This window comes from Buceros rhinoceros, unplaced genomic scaffold (genome assembly GCF_000710305.1).
Source record: "Buceros rhinoceros silvestris isolate BGI_N320 unplaced genomic scaffold, ASM71030v1 scaffold26704, whole genome shotgun sequence".
In the NCBI taxonomy this organism is placed as follows: Eukaryota; Metazoa; Chordata; class Aves; order Bucerotiformes; family Bucerotidae; genus Buceros; species Buceros rhinoceros.
The window spans coordinates 18,107-35,772 of record NW_010410409.1 but is presented as its reverse complement, the minus strand read 5'-3'; the positions used below and the strand labels follow the sequence as shown (position 1 = coordinate 35,772).

The following is a 17,666-nucleotide window of genomic DNA, read 5'->3' as shown; positions in this document are numbered from 1 at the left end:
ATTCATACAAACCGAGGCCAGCTGGCAATGAATTTAACCATGAATTCTGGCGTGTATTTAGCTCAGGTAAAATTTTGTGGCATCTGTATTAATGATTCTAAGGTGGGGAAGAGAGCAAAAACAAAGCAAATCTCTGTACTCCAGATTGCTGGGTTTCACATAACTCTGAGAGCTTTGTGGCTTTGCTTTCTCTTCAGTTGTAAGCAGGCATTCTCAATTACTTCATGGCAAATAACGTTGGGGCAGTTGCCTGGGAGGTGTAGTAAATACCTTTTCTTTTTTTTTAAACTCATTAAATCTGCTCTGAGCAAGCTTTTATGACCTTAAAAATGCTGTGTCAAGTTGTACACGTCTTGAAAGTGTCATGGAAAATACTCGCAGGGTACATAGTAGTAGTTTCTTTGAAAAAACTTAATCAGTTGCAACTCTGGCATAGCTAAAGCATTAAACTTACTTTATTGTAATGATTATCGTATTGCTATTGTTCCTAAATCTACAAAACCTTTTTTACATTTTAGCTTCACAGCTATCTTGTGAATTACTGTTAAATAATTGCTAATAATTCATTTGCCACTAATGAGTTACAGGAGATCAGTGAGGATTTAAGTTGTTATAGATAATAAAGCATGCAAAGAGTATTTTTCCTTTGCTGTAGCTCTCTTGCATGCATGGCTGAAGTCTCATTCACTTTACTGGTAAGTGCATTTGCTTCTGAGGAAGTTAGAGCTGTGCTGGATGGAGAAGGGGGAGCTGGAATCCATTTCACCTTATTTTTAGTTAGCTTCTCATTTTAGAGACAGTGCTTATGGAGACAAACCAAAGATGCAGGCCCTTGTCATCACTATTGAGAAAGCTGTATGTTTTCCCGTGAGATAATCGGCATCTGTTATCTGCCCTCCTACAATAATGGAAACCAGGCACATGCTTTTTGCTTTGATGATAAACTGGGTGTGAGCAGTCCCACACACTGCTGAAAGCCTGACCTCACCTAGCTACCCGTAGTAAACACTAGAAGTGCATTTTCTCCCTTTGGGATTTTTTGCTGCAAGAGAACTATTGCGTTGCTGTTAGTTCACTGTAATAAACATTTTTAATAGTACAAAGCCAGCGGCAAGTAGTCTTGTTTCTTCAAATCCTTCAATGAGTTTAACAGTCTGGTTGCCAAATAAATAAGGCTTTGCTCATAAACTTTCCAGGATTGATCTGGAAGGACAAAGACAACACTGTTCTTGTCTCGGGGAAAAAAATTTCCCTGGTTTAGGTTCTTCCGCTGCTCTCAAACTTTATTGCAAAGAAATTGGGATTTGCACATGCCTTTGTCTGAAAGGATATGAACAAGTTTCGACCTGTGGGCTGTTAGCCACAGCGATCATTTTGAGCGCTCTTACGCTGTTGCAATGATTTGACTCTGCAGCCAGCCAGCTCCAAAAAAATCTGCACACTCTTTATGAAGAAACATAAATCCAACCTCACTTGGTAGCGCTTACAAGTTATTTTTCAAATGCCTTCTTGTAAGCCTTCACTGTTCCTAAGGCCTCTCTTCCATCTGTCCCTTCTTATGTGCCCCAGACTCCAATTTCCTTCTCCCTGCTGCACCTGCACTTAACTGGCCTGGCTGATGTTCAGGAAGTTGTTCTCTAGGTCCCAACAGCAGTTTGGTATTGGCTGGTAGAAAAGCTGCCAGGCTGCTCTTTGAGACCCATTCATGGAGGAAAGAATTCCCCAGAGCAACCCCTCTTTTCTGATGGGCAACGGAAGTTAGGCACTAAACCCCAGAGGTGCTTCTAGAAAACCCGCCTAGAGCCCTGGAGAGCAGCACAGACCTGTTGGGTCCAGTTCTCATCAGTCACTCGCAAAGAGCATTGACTTTTAATTGGCTGATTTTGCAGAGGGAGAAGTAGAGGCACAAAGAAAGAAAGGGATACAGTCAAATGGGGTTTAAATGCTTAAATTGTTACCTGAGTAAAATTTAGGCACCTAAACCCCAAGTTTCTGTCGTGGAAACTCCTTGGACGGCTGGTGGCCCAGGTCTCTGTGATGGCTCAGCTTCGGAGGTGCTATGGTTTGTAATCTTTCAAGGTTCCAGGTATGCAAAACTCTGTAGTTTGAGAGGGCTGTGCCTGCTTCCTCTCTTAGCTCAGTGTATGATTTAAAGCTTCTCTCCTCCGAGAGATTCAGACTCCTTCTCCTGAAAGCAGCTCTGTGATCAGATGAGGCTGAAGGTTTCGTTCAGCTACTAATTGAATAACGAACACAGTCTCACAAGGACTAGGTGAGGGTGCCTTTTGTGCTATGTAAGTAACAACTGCTAGAGGATTCCTTTATGAGAAAATGGCGATCAAAGAGCAACTCTGTCCTCAAAGGAAGTCAAGCCTTCATCTTCTAATCCTTTGGTCAAGTTCTCATCAATGATGAATGATTTTCTGGCCTGTGGAGTGCACCTTGTAAGTACTGCAGAATAAGAAAAAGAAATCAGAACTCCTTACATGAGAGTGGTTTATCCCTGAGCGCATCTCAGTCTTGATGAAAGTCTTGCTGTTGATAGTAGCAGAGCAGGGAGAGGAGCAGACTTGCAGATGTCACTGCAGTGCTGTACACTTTGGGCAATGACATTCTCCCTGTCACTTGTCTCTAATGGCTCATTTCATTCCTCCAGGAAAGATGATGTGACATATATGAAGAAATCTAGCCACATGCTGAATCATGTTGGCGATGGTCCAGAGGAAGCAGAAGTTCTGATCAGAAACAAAAAGCACAACAGAAAGCCTTCCTTTCTCAAAGCTTTGTTGAGGACCTTTGGGCCGTACTTTTTAATCGGCTCCTTCTTCAAGCTGATACAAGACCTACTTTCTTTCGTCAACCCTTGGCTGTTAAGGTTGGTTTCCTGTGTGAGTAATTTCTGTGTGCAGTCCCTGTGGAGGCTTGGCTTTGGCACGGAGTATTTATTTGTGAAATGCACTGCTAGTTTCCCCTCACAGTGCTGTATGTGTGTGCTCCCTCACCTTCCCTCTGGAATGCTGTGAGACAGGAGTTCCTTATTGTGGGCTAAGCTGTAAACTGGGCAAGCTGTACTGAAATGCAAGATTTCTAAATCGCCCATCACCCATAGACAGCTTTGAATTACAAATTATCTGTTGCTCCTTGCAGCAGCCCAAAGCAATTTCTCCCCATTTCTAACAGATTATTTGTGAAATCAAGGTGAAGCGCTTCTTGCTGGATCCAGTAGTCTCTGTCCATCCCATACCCACATGCGTTGGTGGTGGCATGATTTGATATACAAATGAAGCGTGATGCTCCAGTATGTGGTGCTTTGGCTGTCATCTGGGAAAGACCATTTAGATGAGTTCACATGTCCTCAGTTGTGCACAGCAATGAGAATGTATGAGGCACAGTTGCAGTAAATTTCCATGGGAAAGAAAATTACAGTTACATAAAAAAAAAAATAGAAAAAAAATGAGATCTTGACAAAGGTGGTATGTCCTCAAACTCTCCTTGTATGAGGAACACCTGTACCTCTCATCTCTAGGGGGATCAGTTGCTCAGCCAGAAGGAATTGGCACGATCCCCACATTTTTTTCTCCGCTAGTATTATTCTTAAAGTGAGAATTTCACCAGATAATCATTAACTAAGAGAACAGTAAAAGTGGAAATACCACCATTTCTCTGAACCAATTACTTCTTATTTCCAAATTAATGGAAAAGTACGTAGTCCTGTTAATGCATGAGAGAGGAATGGAGTTTGGATGGAGGCCGCAGGTGGATGTGGGGAAGGGAAGAAGAGACGGCCCTGCTCCTATTTGGGTGTCTCTTAAAATAACACCAGTGTGGAGCTGTGTTCTGAGTTCATGTTCTGTGGGTGGTTTGTGACACACTCAGAAATTTGCTAAAAAGAGGGTCCGACACAATATGGTGGCATTTAACAGCTTACAGTCTGCCTTCTCCCAGAGTCCCTGGTGAAGAGGAGGCAGCTGGCTTCCTTCTGTGAACACATTAACTATAATCTATTCTGGGAATTTCTCAATTTTGTATTAAATTCCCGGATATTTTGTCAGTGATATCTCAAGACATATGAAGGGGAATTTCTTTTCAAGTCTAAATTCCTGCAGTCTTGGAAAATGCCCTGCCAGTGGTAAGACAAAATAAAAAAGCCATGGCTGTTGGCAGGTTGCATTTAAGATAGTTCTGGTTCTAAAAGGATTGCTGAAACCCATGCTGGGACTACAAGGAAGAGGTTTTCCTAAACCTGTCCGCTTACAGCGTGAACGGCTGGTGCAGTGCAGGAGGAAGATCTCTCTGCACTGGAGAAAGAAATACATAACAACCTCATGCTTCTAACGCAAGGCTCTGGGGTCTGATTTGTAGTTTCCGGGTGTCCTTTCCTCCTGCTGGTTATTTGAACCATGTCATCAAAGCTCTGTCCCTCCCATATTTTGACAATTCAATACTCTGGCCAGTAGTCCAAAATCACAATGTGATTTTTGGGAACACTGGACCTTGCCACACATTGCTGTGCTTTTTTTTTACCCCCAAAAATAAGAGTGACAAACTCTTCGTGCATGCCTCCAGGAGGATGTCTTTTAATCTAGTTTTTTTTGTGGGAAAACACCCCAGAGAGAAGCACTCGGGCTGCTCAGAAAGGCTTTGGGAAAGAAGCTGGTTTCACCTGCTTTACTCACTGCCCTACCTGTCCTATCATTCACCTCTCGCCCCGGGGGGCTGCCTAACCCAGCTCAGACAGTGAACTGTGCGTGGAAACGCGGGATCTCGGGGGAAACCTCGAGTGCCTCATCAGATTTCATTTTCTACAGGCCCATTTACAAACGAACTGGCAAAGCCTCAGCTTTTGCTGTTGTATCTTTGCAATGTTGTTTGACCGAAATTGTAACTCAGCTTGCATCCTGGAGCGCTGTTTACTTTCTGTGGTTAGAGAGAGGATGTGGCAGGATGCCACAGTAGAGAGAAGCTGTGTTATGTCCCATTAAATTTGCTGCATGATTTTTATTTTTGTTTCTTTTTCATTCCCTAATCTTCTGAAAAACAGTGTATTAATCGGCTTCATTAAGAACAAAGATGCCCCAGCCTGGTGGGGATTTTTGATTGCAGCTTTGATGTTTATCTGTGCTGTGCTGCAGACACTCTTACTCCACCAGCATTTCCAGTACTGCTTTGTTACTGGGATGAGGCTGAGAACTGGCATCACTGGAGTGATATACCGGAAGGTAAGACTGGAAGATTTCATGGACTGGAACACCAGTGTGTAGCCAAGGAAGTGGCCTCAGTTCTCACATACTCAGGGAAGAGCAGGCATGTGGAGAAGAGTAGCCTCCTGGAACAGAAATGGTTGGGGGTTTGGTGAGTTTTTAGGAGTACCTCTAGTGTACTTCTCAGAATTTTCTACTGATCAGCAATTTAACGTGGGCGTACTGGTAGGTCACCGGACATATCACTGGCAAATATTGATTCAGTTTAAATATTCAGGAAGGGGATCCAGAAGAATAATGTGTTTGTGCTGTGAGTTGATTAGATGCAACTAGGTTTTCCTCAGAATGCAACATACTGCTCGAGATAGAGGTGCTCACAGGCAAACCATTTGGTGAAGTCTTGTTCTTTGGAGATTAGGAATTGATGTAGGTGGGAATTATTTTTATTCTTGTTGAAGCACATTTTTGGGGAGTGTCTTGTTTTGCTAATAATTGAGGATTGCTTCTTTGTATGCATCAAGATTGTGAATCCATTGAATCTCTTGTATTTCTCAGTCCTTAGTCATCACAAACTCAGCGAAGCGCTCGTCCACTGTTGGAGAAATTGTCAACTTGATGTCAGTGGATGCCCAACGTTGCATGGACCTGGTGGCTTTCCTGAACATGTTGTGGTCTGCACCACTCCAGATATTTCTAGCTTTGTATTTCCTCTGGGAGGTACAGACTTTTTTTTTTTTCCAGAATTCATCAACATTATGTACACTCTTACTATTTTTTTGTTAATTTGACTCACCACTGCTTTTTAGAAACTTATTGTTCTATTTTGCCTTGCGGTAAAATAGCTTGTACTAGTGTAGGTGATCATTTAGTATCTTAATTATTTTGTTCAGCTAGTAGGCAAGATAAGGCACTTGAAACCAAAGATAGCCTTTTTGTCTCCTCAGTCCCTACCATGCTTTGATAGGATCAGTCTTGGACCCATCACAGTGTTACCAGTGGTTGATACACATGATAATTTGAGGGAAATGGCTTAATACCAAACCAAAGAAAACCTGGACATAGAAATTGTAAGCCAAGTATAAAGATGACGTAGTGCCATATAAAAAAGTTTCGTGCAAGTCAACATGAATCAAATCTCACCTGGAATAAAATAACCACAGTGTTTCCTTTGTTACAGTGAAGTTGTTTCTGGTTTATTCCAGGTACAATGTGAGTACTGGCTTTCAGCCTTAAAATGTTTCTATGCAATTAATCTGGTTTACTGCATAAAACAGCAGCACCAATTTAACCATATTGATTTAGACTTGAAAGCCAGTAAGTTACAGCAGCTCTATGAGTTACTGCTCTGCTGGTAAGCTGACCTCTGGTAGCAGTGTGTATGCTTTTACTGGCATTGGGTGTCCTGGGTTAATTCAGTAATTACAATTCCTTAGGACAGAGAGAGAAGTCAATGGAAAAATTCCTTCTGTATGTCTTGTTTGTTCCCTGCATTAGCACTCTATTCGGATTAGTTCAAACTTAATTTCCCCTCTCACTGAGAACCACTTAACAGGTATGTCACAAAGCGCTGTGCTATCACAAATACTAGCAGCAGCATCACAATTCAAGGTGGATGCTGTTGTATTTTTCTGTCTCCTCCTCATAGCTGTTCTGTGAAATCAGAACACTTCACTGGGAGGAGTTCAACTTGTAAAACATTCTTTTCTGTTTCTATAGCCTCCTGTGGTTTTAATGGTCACTACGCATTGCTGGGAACAGCAGCAATTGAGTACAACAACAACTTACCTTTTTTCTTTCAATCAAGCATTTAGGGCCTTCTGTGCTGGCAGGAGTTGCTGTGATGGTCTTACTTATCCCATTTAACTCTGCAATAGCAGTGAAAACCAGAGCATTTCAGGTAAGGTACCAACGAACGGAGAAGGTGACATTATCTGAATTGGCAGCTGTGCCATGAGAAATGAAGGCATCAGTGCTTGTCTTAGTTATTAATGAGCTGCCACTTGCACCAATTTACTTACGAGTAAGATTACACTAATAATAAGTGTATCTCCTCATATAGTTTTTCCATAGTGAATTGAATACTCCTTAAGGGAAAGGTGTGGCATTGAGTCAGTGGCTAGAGCAGCTGCTTCTGAGATTAGCAAGAAGTTTCTTCGTCTCCATGTCCCTTCACCTGATAACTTCTTCTTGGAGTGTCTAGAGAAGGGAAAAATAAATGCTGTTCCTTAAGCTGTGAATTACTCTTTTCAGAGATGGGAACTGAAGCCTGGCAGCTTAGTTTTTATGCTAATAGCCAGTGGTGACTTTCACTGCTACTGAGCTGGGCTAAATTTGAATTATTATCTTAAGGTAAAAGGATCCTTTATTCCTTTCTTTGTAGTCTTAGTCGTCTCTAGTCAAGAAAGGCTGAAAAACCCAATATAATAGTGCCCTCTGGCTTTGTGCTAGGAAAATCTAATAAGTTGCTTGTGCTGTGCAACCTCTCAGTGGCTGGAAGATTAAAAAAAAAAATCAAGCTGTTGACGTAAAAAAGGTAAGAGTTGGAAAACAAATATAGATTATGACATTTAAGCACAGCCTTAGTAACAGAGTGGTATTATTACGTGCCTTAGAGAGACATCCAGACTTTCCATTAAATCTCTTGGATGCTGACATGTTAGTATTAACATTCCTTTTCTCCCTTGACCATTATAAGGTGCTTGGAGCTGTGTGTAAGTGTGTGAATGCAGCTCTTCATTTTGTCTATACAGCTGAGCAGGGATTATTTTGCTTTTTTTTTTTTTTAAGCCACTGAATGAAGCACTATATTCTAATGTATGGGGAAAAAATAAACTAGAAGTAATGACAATTTTGAAGGGATGCCCTAAGAAATACAATTGTATGTAGCAGGAAAAAGAATCTGAAGAAATCAAAGGCAGGAGTAGCATTTTTGTGAAGTGCCTGAATCTTTAAGGTGGTTTTGAAAACTAATGCTAACAGTGAAGATGAGTGGAAAGCTTTTATGCTCTGCCTTTCAGCTGTTTTCTTTGATTTCTGGTTTCTTTGGAGGTATAGACGTGCACAATAAGCTTACTGATACCAGTCTGGCTTTCCTTAATTGCCTTTTGCATCCTCTTCAGAAATAGCCCAAGGACCATCACAGCTGTGAGACAACATGTTGAAAGCTCAGTTCTAGACATTCCTGTGACCCTGTGTCTCCTGTGTTTACTAATAACCCAGGTGGAACAAATGCGGTACAAAGACGCCCGCATTAAATTAATGAATGAGATCCTGGGTGGAATAAAGGTGCTGAAGCTGTATGCTTGGGAACCGTCGTTTTCAGACAAAGTGTTGGAGATACGAAAGAATGAGCTGCGCATTTTGAAAAAGACCGCCTACCTCAACTCCTTGTCCCTCTTTACGTGGACCACTGCACCGTTCCTGGTACATCAAATTTGCATGATTTTCTAAGCTGTACAAGTACATCCTTGAAAGATAAGTGTGAGGCTTTCTGCTCGCTGAAGTGTACATAGGAATAATATGTAAATAGTTTCAAAAAAAATTATTCACATGCTTCGAAGGCAAGTTCCCGGTTCTCTACAGCCTTTTTGATAATCGGTATTAAAGTATTGCTTGATAAAGCCTGCCAGTGGAAGCTGGGGAATAGCTGTCTCAAGAGAACTTCCAACCACTTCAAAGTACTTCCCATAACAAAATCAAACTAGAATTTGAAACCTTAGAGGTATTTGTGAACAGCAAAAATAGAAAAAAAAAAAAATCTAACTGAGTCAGTCAGGACAATGTTGTCCTAAGCTCTTATTTCTACCTTTTGTGATACAGTGCTCTGCTTGTTTTAGTGGAAGAGGGAGTTGTTAAATTATTCTACAGCCTAAAAAGAGATTGATTTAATGTAAAAAATAAAGCCCATTGCCAATTCTGAAATGCTTTTTCCTCAGTTTTTTCTCTTTACCTCTATTTTCCCCTTCATTGTACTGTGATCCCTTTTGCAGAATGGATTTTGGTGAATAAACCCATACAGATAAGTGTTTTGTGAAAAATATTCCTAGCCAACTGTTCTCAAGATCAAAGGCCCAGCCCTGCAGAAATACTCGTAGCGGTCTCAAGATTCTGCTTCTTTCGTGTTTTCTTAAAGCTAATGCATTTCTTTAAATGTACGCTCCTGCTCCTCCTCACCGCTAGTTTACTGCACAGGATGGTGCCTCCCTGGCAGATGGTCCCTCTTGCGCAGCGAACCAGCAAATAACTTGGATTTGACTGCCTTCCCTATTGATCAGTAGGTCTGGCTTGCTCAGCCTGCAGTTCACAACGGGAAAACGTGGTTGGGTAGAGTTGGAAATGCAGCCAAACCACAGCCAGATAACTGCTGATTCTTTTTATTTACCCAAGTCCTGTAGTTCACCTCTTGAATCTCCTGGTTCAACTAAGTGTAGCCATTAGTAATCTCAAAGTTATTTTATTCCATGCGCCCTTTTTTGTATCAACTTGTTCCTATGATTTGTCATTCTTCAAGCATGCTGAAAAGGTCAGAAACAGAATTTGCCCAATTTGTTGTTGATGCTTTTATTTCAAAGATGCCTATGAGGCTTGACTGCTTCTTAAAATGTCAGAATATTACATATGTCTGGCAGTAAACTCTCTTTCTGGCTTTCAGGTAGCATTGACGACATTTGCTGTGTATGTCTCAGTGGGTGAGAAGAATATCCTGGATGCAGAAAAGGCTTTTGTCTCTCTCTCCTTGTTTAATATCTTAAAGTTTCCCCTCAATATGCTTCCACAAGCCATTAGTAACATTGTGCAGGTAAGGAGGATCTTGTGCGTAACTTGTTCGGGACAGCTTGGACATCTGGGGTGCTTTTTGTTTGTGATTCTGGAATGCAGAGATCCCACCCCTTGCGCCTGCATGTTAGCTGGTTTTCTTTCTAATGACTTTCCCCTGCTGCTGCCCTGTACTGGGAAGCCTGACATCTGAGGAAGCTTGGCTGCGTGAGTTTTGCTTCACTTAGATGAACTCAGCTTGGTCTGAGAGATTTCACTGTTAAAAGCTGGAATTTCAGCATAAGACTGATTGCAGGGAATGAGTCACTGTTCAGGAAGCCCGTGGGGTGAAAGCTTAAGCCATTCTCCAGGCTTTCTCTTTCAGTAGTAAGAGCATTAAGTCCTCATAACACCGTGCTCTTTCCTTAGACGAGCGTTTCCCTAAAGAGAATTCAGCAGTTCCTGAATCATGATGAACTTGATCCAAACTGTGTGGAAACAAAGGTGATTGCACCAGGTAAAGACATCAGTATTTTTCTATCCTATGCTAATACAACAAACATATTTGTTTTGGACTGGATCAGTCATGGAAATAAAAACCAAACTAAAAAGAAAATACCTTTTTTTTCCTTTAAAAAAAAAGGAAGATGTAGCTTTCAGAAGTACATGTTTGTTGTTCAGGCTTTGTGGCAATTACAAAAGTTTCTGGCTGTATTTTTGAGCTTTAAGCTGAGTTATTGGGCCTGAATTTGCATCTGCCAGTGTATTGGATGGTAACAGATCGGGGTACTGAGGTGCTTCCGCTGAGTAGGGACAGCAAGACATGCTCAGATCTTTCACACTGCACAAATGCTCAGGAACATTGTAAACAGTTTTGATTTCTTCTGCTGGAAACAGTATCCCAAAGCATATGAGCAAAGCAGGTCATCTCAAAAAAATTGTATTTTCTCATGCAATACACTTTGAAACTGTGGTTTGAAACTTCTCTTGTGTGTGGTGTCGTGGACAGCAGAGGAGGAGGAAGGGGTGTGTGGCTGTCATTGCGATTCCTGTTGTACACCACCCCACCAGGAGGTAAAGAAAGGCTGCAGGTCTGTAACTCATTAGTGTGGCAGGCAAAAAGCTACGCAGTAGCAAATTTAATCTGATCAAAGTCAACAGCATGCAGCGGTCTCCTACCGACTTGGAAGTGGTTTCTTTGGTAAAGTTGTGCTAGCAGTTGCATGAAGATTCTCAACAGGAAATGCTGGCACTAGCCTCACAGAGGCAGGGAGAAGCGGGACAGCTTCTCAGCTCCATAGGTCTGTAAGCTCACAGTCTATAGCTTAAGCTGCGATCCAGTATTTTCATTCTGAACAAGCCTGTCTTGTGACCACAGTCATAAGACTGTTTCCCATGCCAGCAGAAAAGGGAACTGCAGTGTACATGAAACACCCATAAATAAAGATTCCTCTGTCTGCCAGTGTCTCAGCCGTACTACCCTGTGTAATACATTCCTGCCCTCTGTTGTTGTGTTTTTGTCACAGGCAGTGCCGTCAGTGTAACAAACGCGACCTTCAGCTGGGGAAAGGAGCTTAAGCCATCTTTGAAAGAGTAAGATTTCTTTATGCAATTGCAATACAATGTCTACCTGCTACCTGGTTTCTGGCTCCAGGGAGGTCTCTTTGAAAGATGCCTAGTAGTATCTGCAGGCTCACTTCCCGAAGAGGTTGTTCCACATCTCTTATGTGCATCTCTTCTGCCTTTAAAACACCAGGCTAACCCTCATGCGATTTAGGCTTTACAGAACGCTGCCGTAGGGCTTTAACTGCACAGTGACTGGCATAGTTACCTGTTAAAGGACAGAAAGGCTACATGAATTTCTTAAATAGATTTTTTTTTTTTAACTGAAGCATTAGACAAATCAAATTGATCTGGGAGGACAGTTAAGATGTCTGGGTTTGATCCCGGGCATGGGAACAGTGGTCTGTTGTTTTAAGAATCTCTGGAGTCGAGAAAGGGAGGAGAAGAACAGTGACCAGGCTATGTTTACTATGCCCAGTCAGGCTGATTTGTCACTGTGTATTTCAGCCCTGGTTTAAAGACCCGTAATGTCTTTAGTAAAGTAATGTTTAATTAATTTCCAGCCTGTTTCCTCCACAGTATAAATCTGTTGGTCCCCAGCGGTGCTTTGGTTGCCATTGTTGGCCATGTTGGCTGTGGGAAGTCGTCTCTGGTATCTGCTCTCCTGGGTGAAATGGAAAAGCTGGAAGGAGAAGTGGCTGTGAAGGTTGGTGTTGTTTATAGTGCCATTTAACGACGGTATGGAAATGTTCTGCTTATGCCTAACATACATCAGGCTGGAGAGGGAATTCTGTTCGCTCTCTGCCAGCTTGTCTGCATTTTATTTGGGTTTTGGCCACCCTTGTTCAGTTGTGTTTTATGTAAAATTACTTCCATGGTTCTACCAACAATACCTCAGCCATTAGCACACATGTATGTATAAAGTGAATGTTTATCAAACAGGAACTGTATCTATGTGCTACAGATTTTAATCAGAATTGTAAGCATGAATTGCAGCTTGTTACAAGTCAGAGGTTTCCTCTCTTCCTCCTTGTTCAAGGGTTCTGTTGCTTACGTGCCTCAACAAGCCTGGATTCAGAACGCCACGCTGAAAGATAACATTTTGTTTGGCCAAGCTCCTGATGAACAAAAATACCAAAATGTCCTAGAGGCTTGTGCTTTAAAAACTGACCTGGAAGTGCTGCCAGGAGGAGATCAGACTGAGATCGGAGAGAAGGTAATTTTATTTTGGGTTGTTGGTTTTTGGTTTGGTTTTTTTTTTGTAGTCAGACCTGCCTGGTGATTCCTCTTGTCTAGCTAAAGCAAGATTGCTGTAAAGTCAGCTCTTGGTTTGGTTTGATCTTTACAGTGGCATCCCTGCTACAGTCAACGCTGACACATGCGGAGCAGTTTTGTGAAAGGCAGTTGGAGCTTCTTCCTAACATTAATCATGTTTGTACTGTGAGTGTAACTGCACGCGTAGCCCTGGAAGATCAGAGCATCCTCCGTGTATTGTCCAGTTGTAAAGGTGCATCTGTCCAGAACACTTCAAGTCCTTCCTTTTCCTATAGGGAGAAAAAGGAAGGGAACATATGGTGTGCGTCAAATGAAAAGTGATATCATCATCCCTTCGCACCTCATTTTAATGAGAAACTTTTACATCTGTGATTATCAACAAAGGGGTTTTTTTCATAGGCCACTAAATTTGAGATGGGTGTCATGAAGTGAGGTGGATATGCAGATTTGTGTGGAAGGTGAGAGATGTGGAAGGTGTTCCAGGTGTTGCAGCCCTGCGTTGAGTGTTTGCATTTTACATTCTGGTTGACGGGCTTCATTTTTATAGTTTTGTGCTTTAACAGCTCCCTTTAGGGGTTTATGAAGCAAGAGGCTTATTCCGTCTCCAGATTGCTGGGTGAGTAGAAGTTTGGCAGCGAGCAAACAGATTTAGAGGCGTTCTGTTCCCGTCTCTGGTTCAGAGTGAGTTATTCTCTTCAGCGTCTCATGTTTCGATTTAGCATCCGTGTGTTTGGTTGGGAGAGAGCCATAAAAAGTCATAGCTGTTGTTGGAACAATGTTGTGTGATATTTTGTTCTCTCCTCTTTGCCTTCAGGGCATCAACCTCTCTGGAGGCCAGAGGCAGCGAGTGAGCCTTGCTCGTGCGGTGTACAGCAACTCTGACATTTACCTGTTAGATGATCCTCTCTCTGCTGTGGACTCGCATGTCGCAAAGCACATCTTTGACAACGTCATTGGTCCAGAGGGGGTACTTAAAGGAAAAGTAAGCTGGCATTTACATCCTCTTACAAACACGCACAAACTCAGTGGCACCGATGGGTAACAGGAAAGCGATTTCACCAGCGAGGCTTGAGTGCTGAATCATTCCTGAATTTCGGTGTTCAGTTGGCAATTTCCGTGTTTAATTTCCCCACAGCGCAGACTGTGCAGTGAGCTGCTATTTAGGCATGCCCAGAAGTGATGCGATCTGAGTAGAACGTGTAGAGGCAGAAACCTGCTCTGTCTTTTAAAATCCCTACTACGAGATCTCCAAAAGCAAGACACTTGCAGAAACTTGTGAAGGTTGTCAGCTAAGTATTGCTTGGAGGCAGTGCAGGGAGGAAGTTGTAACAGCTTACTAATTTTACAGAGGTCTTTGGCAGTAGGCAACCAAACTGCAATCTCTTCTGCTCCTGTTGTGATCTTCTTGGACTATCTCGGAGTTCAAAAGGGAAGGGCTGCAAAGCGCAGCACAAGGGAAAGGGGGAATGATAATTCAGTTGGTTTACTTCCCTCGGTGGTTCTATCAGCATGCAGTAGGAAGCACAGTAAGTTCACGTACATATTTCCAAGCTAATTTGGCTAACAAGGACAGTGTATTTCCCCTGGCATTTCACCTTGACACAATAACTCACTCGCTGTCCCCAAATCTGCGGTAGTATTTGGCTTGCTGACACAAGGGACAACTGAGAGATGTTGGGGTTTTCTTTTTTTTTCCCATCCAGACCCGAATTCTGGTGACCCATGGAATTGGCTTCCTGCCTCAGGTAGACCATATAGTTGTCCTGGTAGACGGCAAAATCTCTGAGATGGGATCTTACCAAGACCTTCTGAAACAAAACAAGGCCTTTGCAGAATTCCTGCGAAATTATGCACTTGATGAAGTCATTGAAGAGGATGAAGCAACAAGTACAGTATTGCTTTTTCTTAAAACATGCCTTTTTCTGGCCACAATTTTCTCTGTATAAAGTGTCTCCTGCTTCTTCACGTCAGCCTGGCTTTTGCCTTTCTGCACTAACTTAAGAATTATTGTCTATGGCCAGGTCTGTAATTTCTTTCAAAAGTTCATGTGGTTTGTCCTAGAAAAAAGCAATTCTCATGTTAGAAATTATGTTAAAGTTGGGCATTTATTTTACAATTATAAGGTCAAGCTCAGCTGAAAAATGGAGCAGTCAAGAATAACCTGGGTTTGCTGTCAAAGGGGATACCAACAGTTGGTATTTTTTCTCTGTTTCTGTGTTGGTTTTTTCATATAGCGAAGTTCAAATGACATTTTAATCTTGGGTTACTTTTCATCTTGGCTTGATACTGATAAAATGATACAAGATTAAAGCTTTTCAGTAAATGTTTCCCCTGTGTTCCCACGCTTTTTGATTGCAGCACTGCCTCTCCCCAGACAGGCAGAGGGGAACACACATGCCATCTTATAGCAAAGGCTTGCAGCGGTTCCTGATCTCTCCCCATCCCAAGATCATGCCTAGAGCATGCCCTCTAAGTGAATTTAGCTAGAACCAGCTATGACACTTTTGCCAAACGTTTCTGATGCGATGAAGGAATGGGATGTAAATGCATTTGGCAGCCAACCTGCCTCACAAGATCCTTGCAAGTTAGGAGAAGTGCTGCACAGAAGGGATGCAAGCAGAACTGTGGGGGAGTTAGGCACTATGATTTTCCTGCTGTGGTGGTGTTTTTCATGACTCTTGCTTTGTATACCCACCGTGTTCTGTGCTTTCTGCTTTATTCAGCAGAAAATCTGAGGTGTGATCTTGTCTTGCAGTGCTGGAGGATGAAGAAGTCCTGCTAGCTGAAGACACCCTCAGCATCCACACTGATCTGGCAGATAACGAACCAGTGACAAACGAGGTCCGCAAACAGTTTCTTAGGTAAACATGAGGTTCATGTGTTTATAGTCTGTGTCGAAACACATCTGAAAGATCTTAGTCACATACTGCTTCTCAGTCAGGGCTTCAGTTTCCTCTTATAAAGAAGTTGGTTTAGTGTCCTTTTGAAAATCAGTGTGAAAGAACATGCAAACAAGATCAAATATCTGTTGCTGCAATTCTCTTTTTAATCCAGACTAAACCAATTTCTTAAAGGAACTCTGGTTCTCAGGTAACACCACTGTGTGTTTTGGCACACGCAACACTAAACTGCTACCAGTTGTGTGATAGATAAACCCTTTGCATTGTGCCTTTCCATTGGGAACTCTCTGAAGTTTTCATAACCATACTGATAGATGCTGTCCAGCTGCTCCTGATGTGAAAAGAGAGAAGCTGGGGGGTTACTGTGAAATGTCTGCCTTGCCGTGAGTCCTCTAAGAGCCTGTACCAACAAGCCCAGGCCCTGTCACGGCCATTGTTGGGTGCTGTGTTTCTGGTGTCACTGAACATCACTGAACATTCAGAGGGTGGTGCAAGCACCCATAGCTGTGAGCAAGGCTGGCATGGGAGCTCAGCAGAAGAGCTGGGAGTTAGTCCAATCTGCTGCATCCCAGCCTTGCCTTCGCACTGCCACAATATGCCCTTTTTCTCCTAATGACTCTTTTGTTTTGACTAGGCAACTCAGTGTAGTATCTTCTGAGGGAGGAGAATGTCCCAACAAAATGTCAACGAGACGAAGAGTCTGTGAAAAGAAGCCAGCAGAGCCTCCTCTGCCAAGAAAAAATCCTAACGAGAAACTTATTCAGGCTGAAACCACTGAAACGGGAACGGTATTGTGTGATTCCCCCTCCCTTTTCTTTTTCTGTTTGAAAAAATAATTTTTATTTTTACGTTTGTTCCAGTTCTGTTAAATATGTGGTATAAATCATGGCTGCAGGCTTTAGGCATTAGTCTGGTGGCCACTGATCATTCACATTTGGGATTTTGGCAGAGGTTCCTGCACCTGGCAAGGACAATGTTCTTAGCGGGGGAAAAAAAGGACAAAAAAAAAGATAAATCCTTTCCAGCTCCTGCCACAGTCACCTGATACCGTGCAGCACTGTGCTCCGTCAGCCCGGGCTGTGCATTGCAGAGCTTTCAACACTGTTGGTTTTTAAACTGTTTGGCTGCTGTTGAGCTGCAGCCCTGGGTGTTTGAGGACCTGCAGCAGTGGGCTGTGTGAGCAGCCATCAGCGGGTCTCTTCTGCCTAAGTGATACTGCCGCCCCGTCTTTGAGAGCATTTTATGCTCGTAAGTCCAGAAGGGGCTGTACCGTGCCCGGGCAGGGCCAGAGAGTGAAAAGGGAACGGGGAAAAAGAGAAGGGGAAATAAGAGAAGATGTGAATACAAAAGTAAACGAAAGGGGCAGAAAGGAGCAGTGGGAGGAACAGGAGAGCAGGGAGCTTTTATTAAAGAAAGCCCCTTCCCTCCACAAGCTCAACGTGTCCTGTGAAGTCTGATGTACATGGTCCGTGGCACAGACATGTAATTTACTGTTCCTGTGGGTTATTTTAGCTTTCGAAGTCCCTAATCAACAACACTTGTTCTTTTAATTATCCCTCCTTATGCTTTTTTAGAGGTGAGCTTTGTGCTGAATCTCTGTCTCGTTTTGCTTCTCTGCCTTTTTGCACGACCCTAGAGATGGCATCTTTGCTTTTTGCCACAAGCGTCATCTGTTTATGTTCCTGTTGGGGTGCACTAGCATTTGGTACCTCATTTAAGCTGCTGTAAAGACACCTGAATGGAGGCATATTCAGCACTTTTCCTTAAATAGGCCATCTAAAGCGGTCCTGAGCTCGCTACGCCTGCCAAGAAGCTGCTTGTGCCTGAAAAACTTGGCTCCTGCTCTTGTTACCCATCCTTTGCTGCTATTTGATCAGCCTCTTTTATTTCTCTTTTTCCCTCTGGCATAGTCTTAAGAACCAAATCCCCAAAAAACTAATGGAATGCAGTTTCTCAAGATGGAGGAAAAGAG

The 17,666-nt window shown here is 42.7% G+C and overlaps 1 protein-coding gene across 1 annotated transcript in view; it reads left to right on the top strand.

Annotated features, from left to right (window-relative positions):
* ABCC3 (ATP-binding cassette, sub-family C (CFTR/MRP), member 3) overlaps nucleotides 1–17,666 on the top strand; it is a 33,459-nt gene that overhangs the window by 7,500 nt on the left and 8,293 nt on the right. The window contains exons 7-20 of the mRNA XM_010135618.1: nucleotides 2,657–2,875; nucleotides 5,042–5,219; nucleotides 5,757–5,918; nucleotides 7,006–7,098; nucleotides 8,421–8,624; nucleotides 9,853–9,999; nucleotides 10,386–10,473; nucleotides 11,483–11,549; nucleotides 12,099–12,225; nucleotides 12,559–12,735; nucleotides 13,609–13,776; nucleotides 14,498–14,681; nucleotides 15,550–15,655; nucleotides 16,329–16,482. Of these exons, the coding sequence (XP_010133920.1) occupies nucleotides 2,657–2,875; nucleotides 5,042–5,219; nucleotides 5,757–5,918; nucleotides 7,006–7,098; nucleotides 8,421–8,624; nucleotides 9,853–9,999; nucleotides 10,386–10,473; nucleotides 11,483–11,549; nucleotides 12,099–12,225; nucleotides 12,559–12,735; nucleotides 13,609–13,776; nucleotides 14,498–14,681; nucleotides 15,550–15,655; nucleotides 16,329–16,482 (2,074 nt within the window). The remainder of the gene's footprint in view (nucleotides 1–2,656; nucleotides 2,876–5,041; nucleotides 5,220–5,756; nucleotides 5,919–7,005; nucleotides 7,099–8,420; nucleotides 8,625–9,852; nucleotides 10,000–10,385; nucleotides 10,474–11,482; nucleotides 11,550–12,098; nucleotides 12,226–12,558; nucleotides 12,736–13,608; nucleotides 13,777–14,497; nucleotides 14,682–15,549; nucleotides 15,656–16,328; nucleotides 16,483–17,666) is intronic.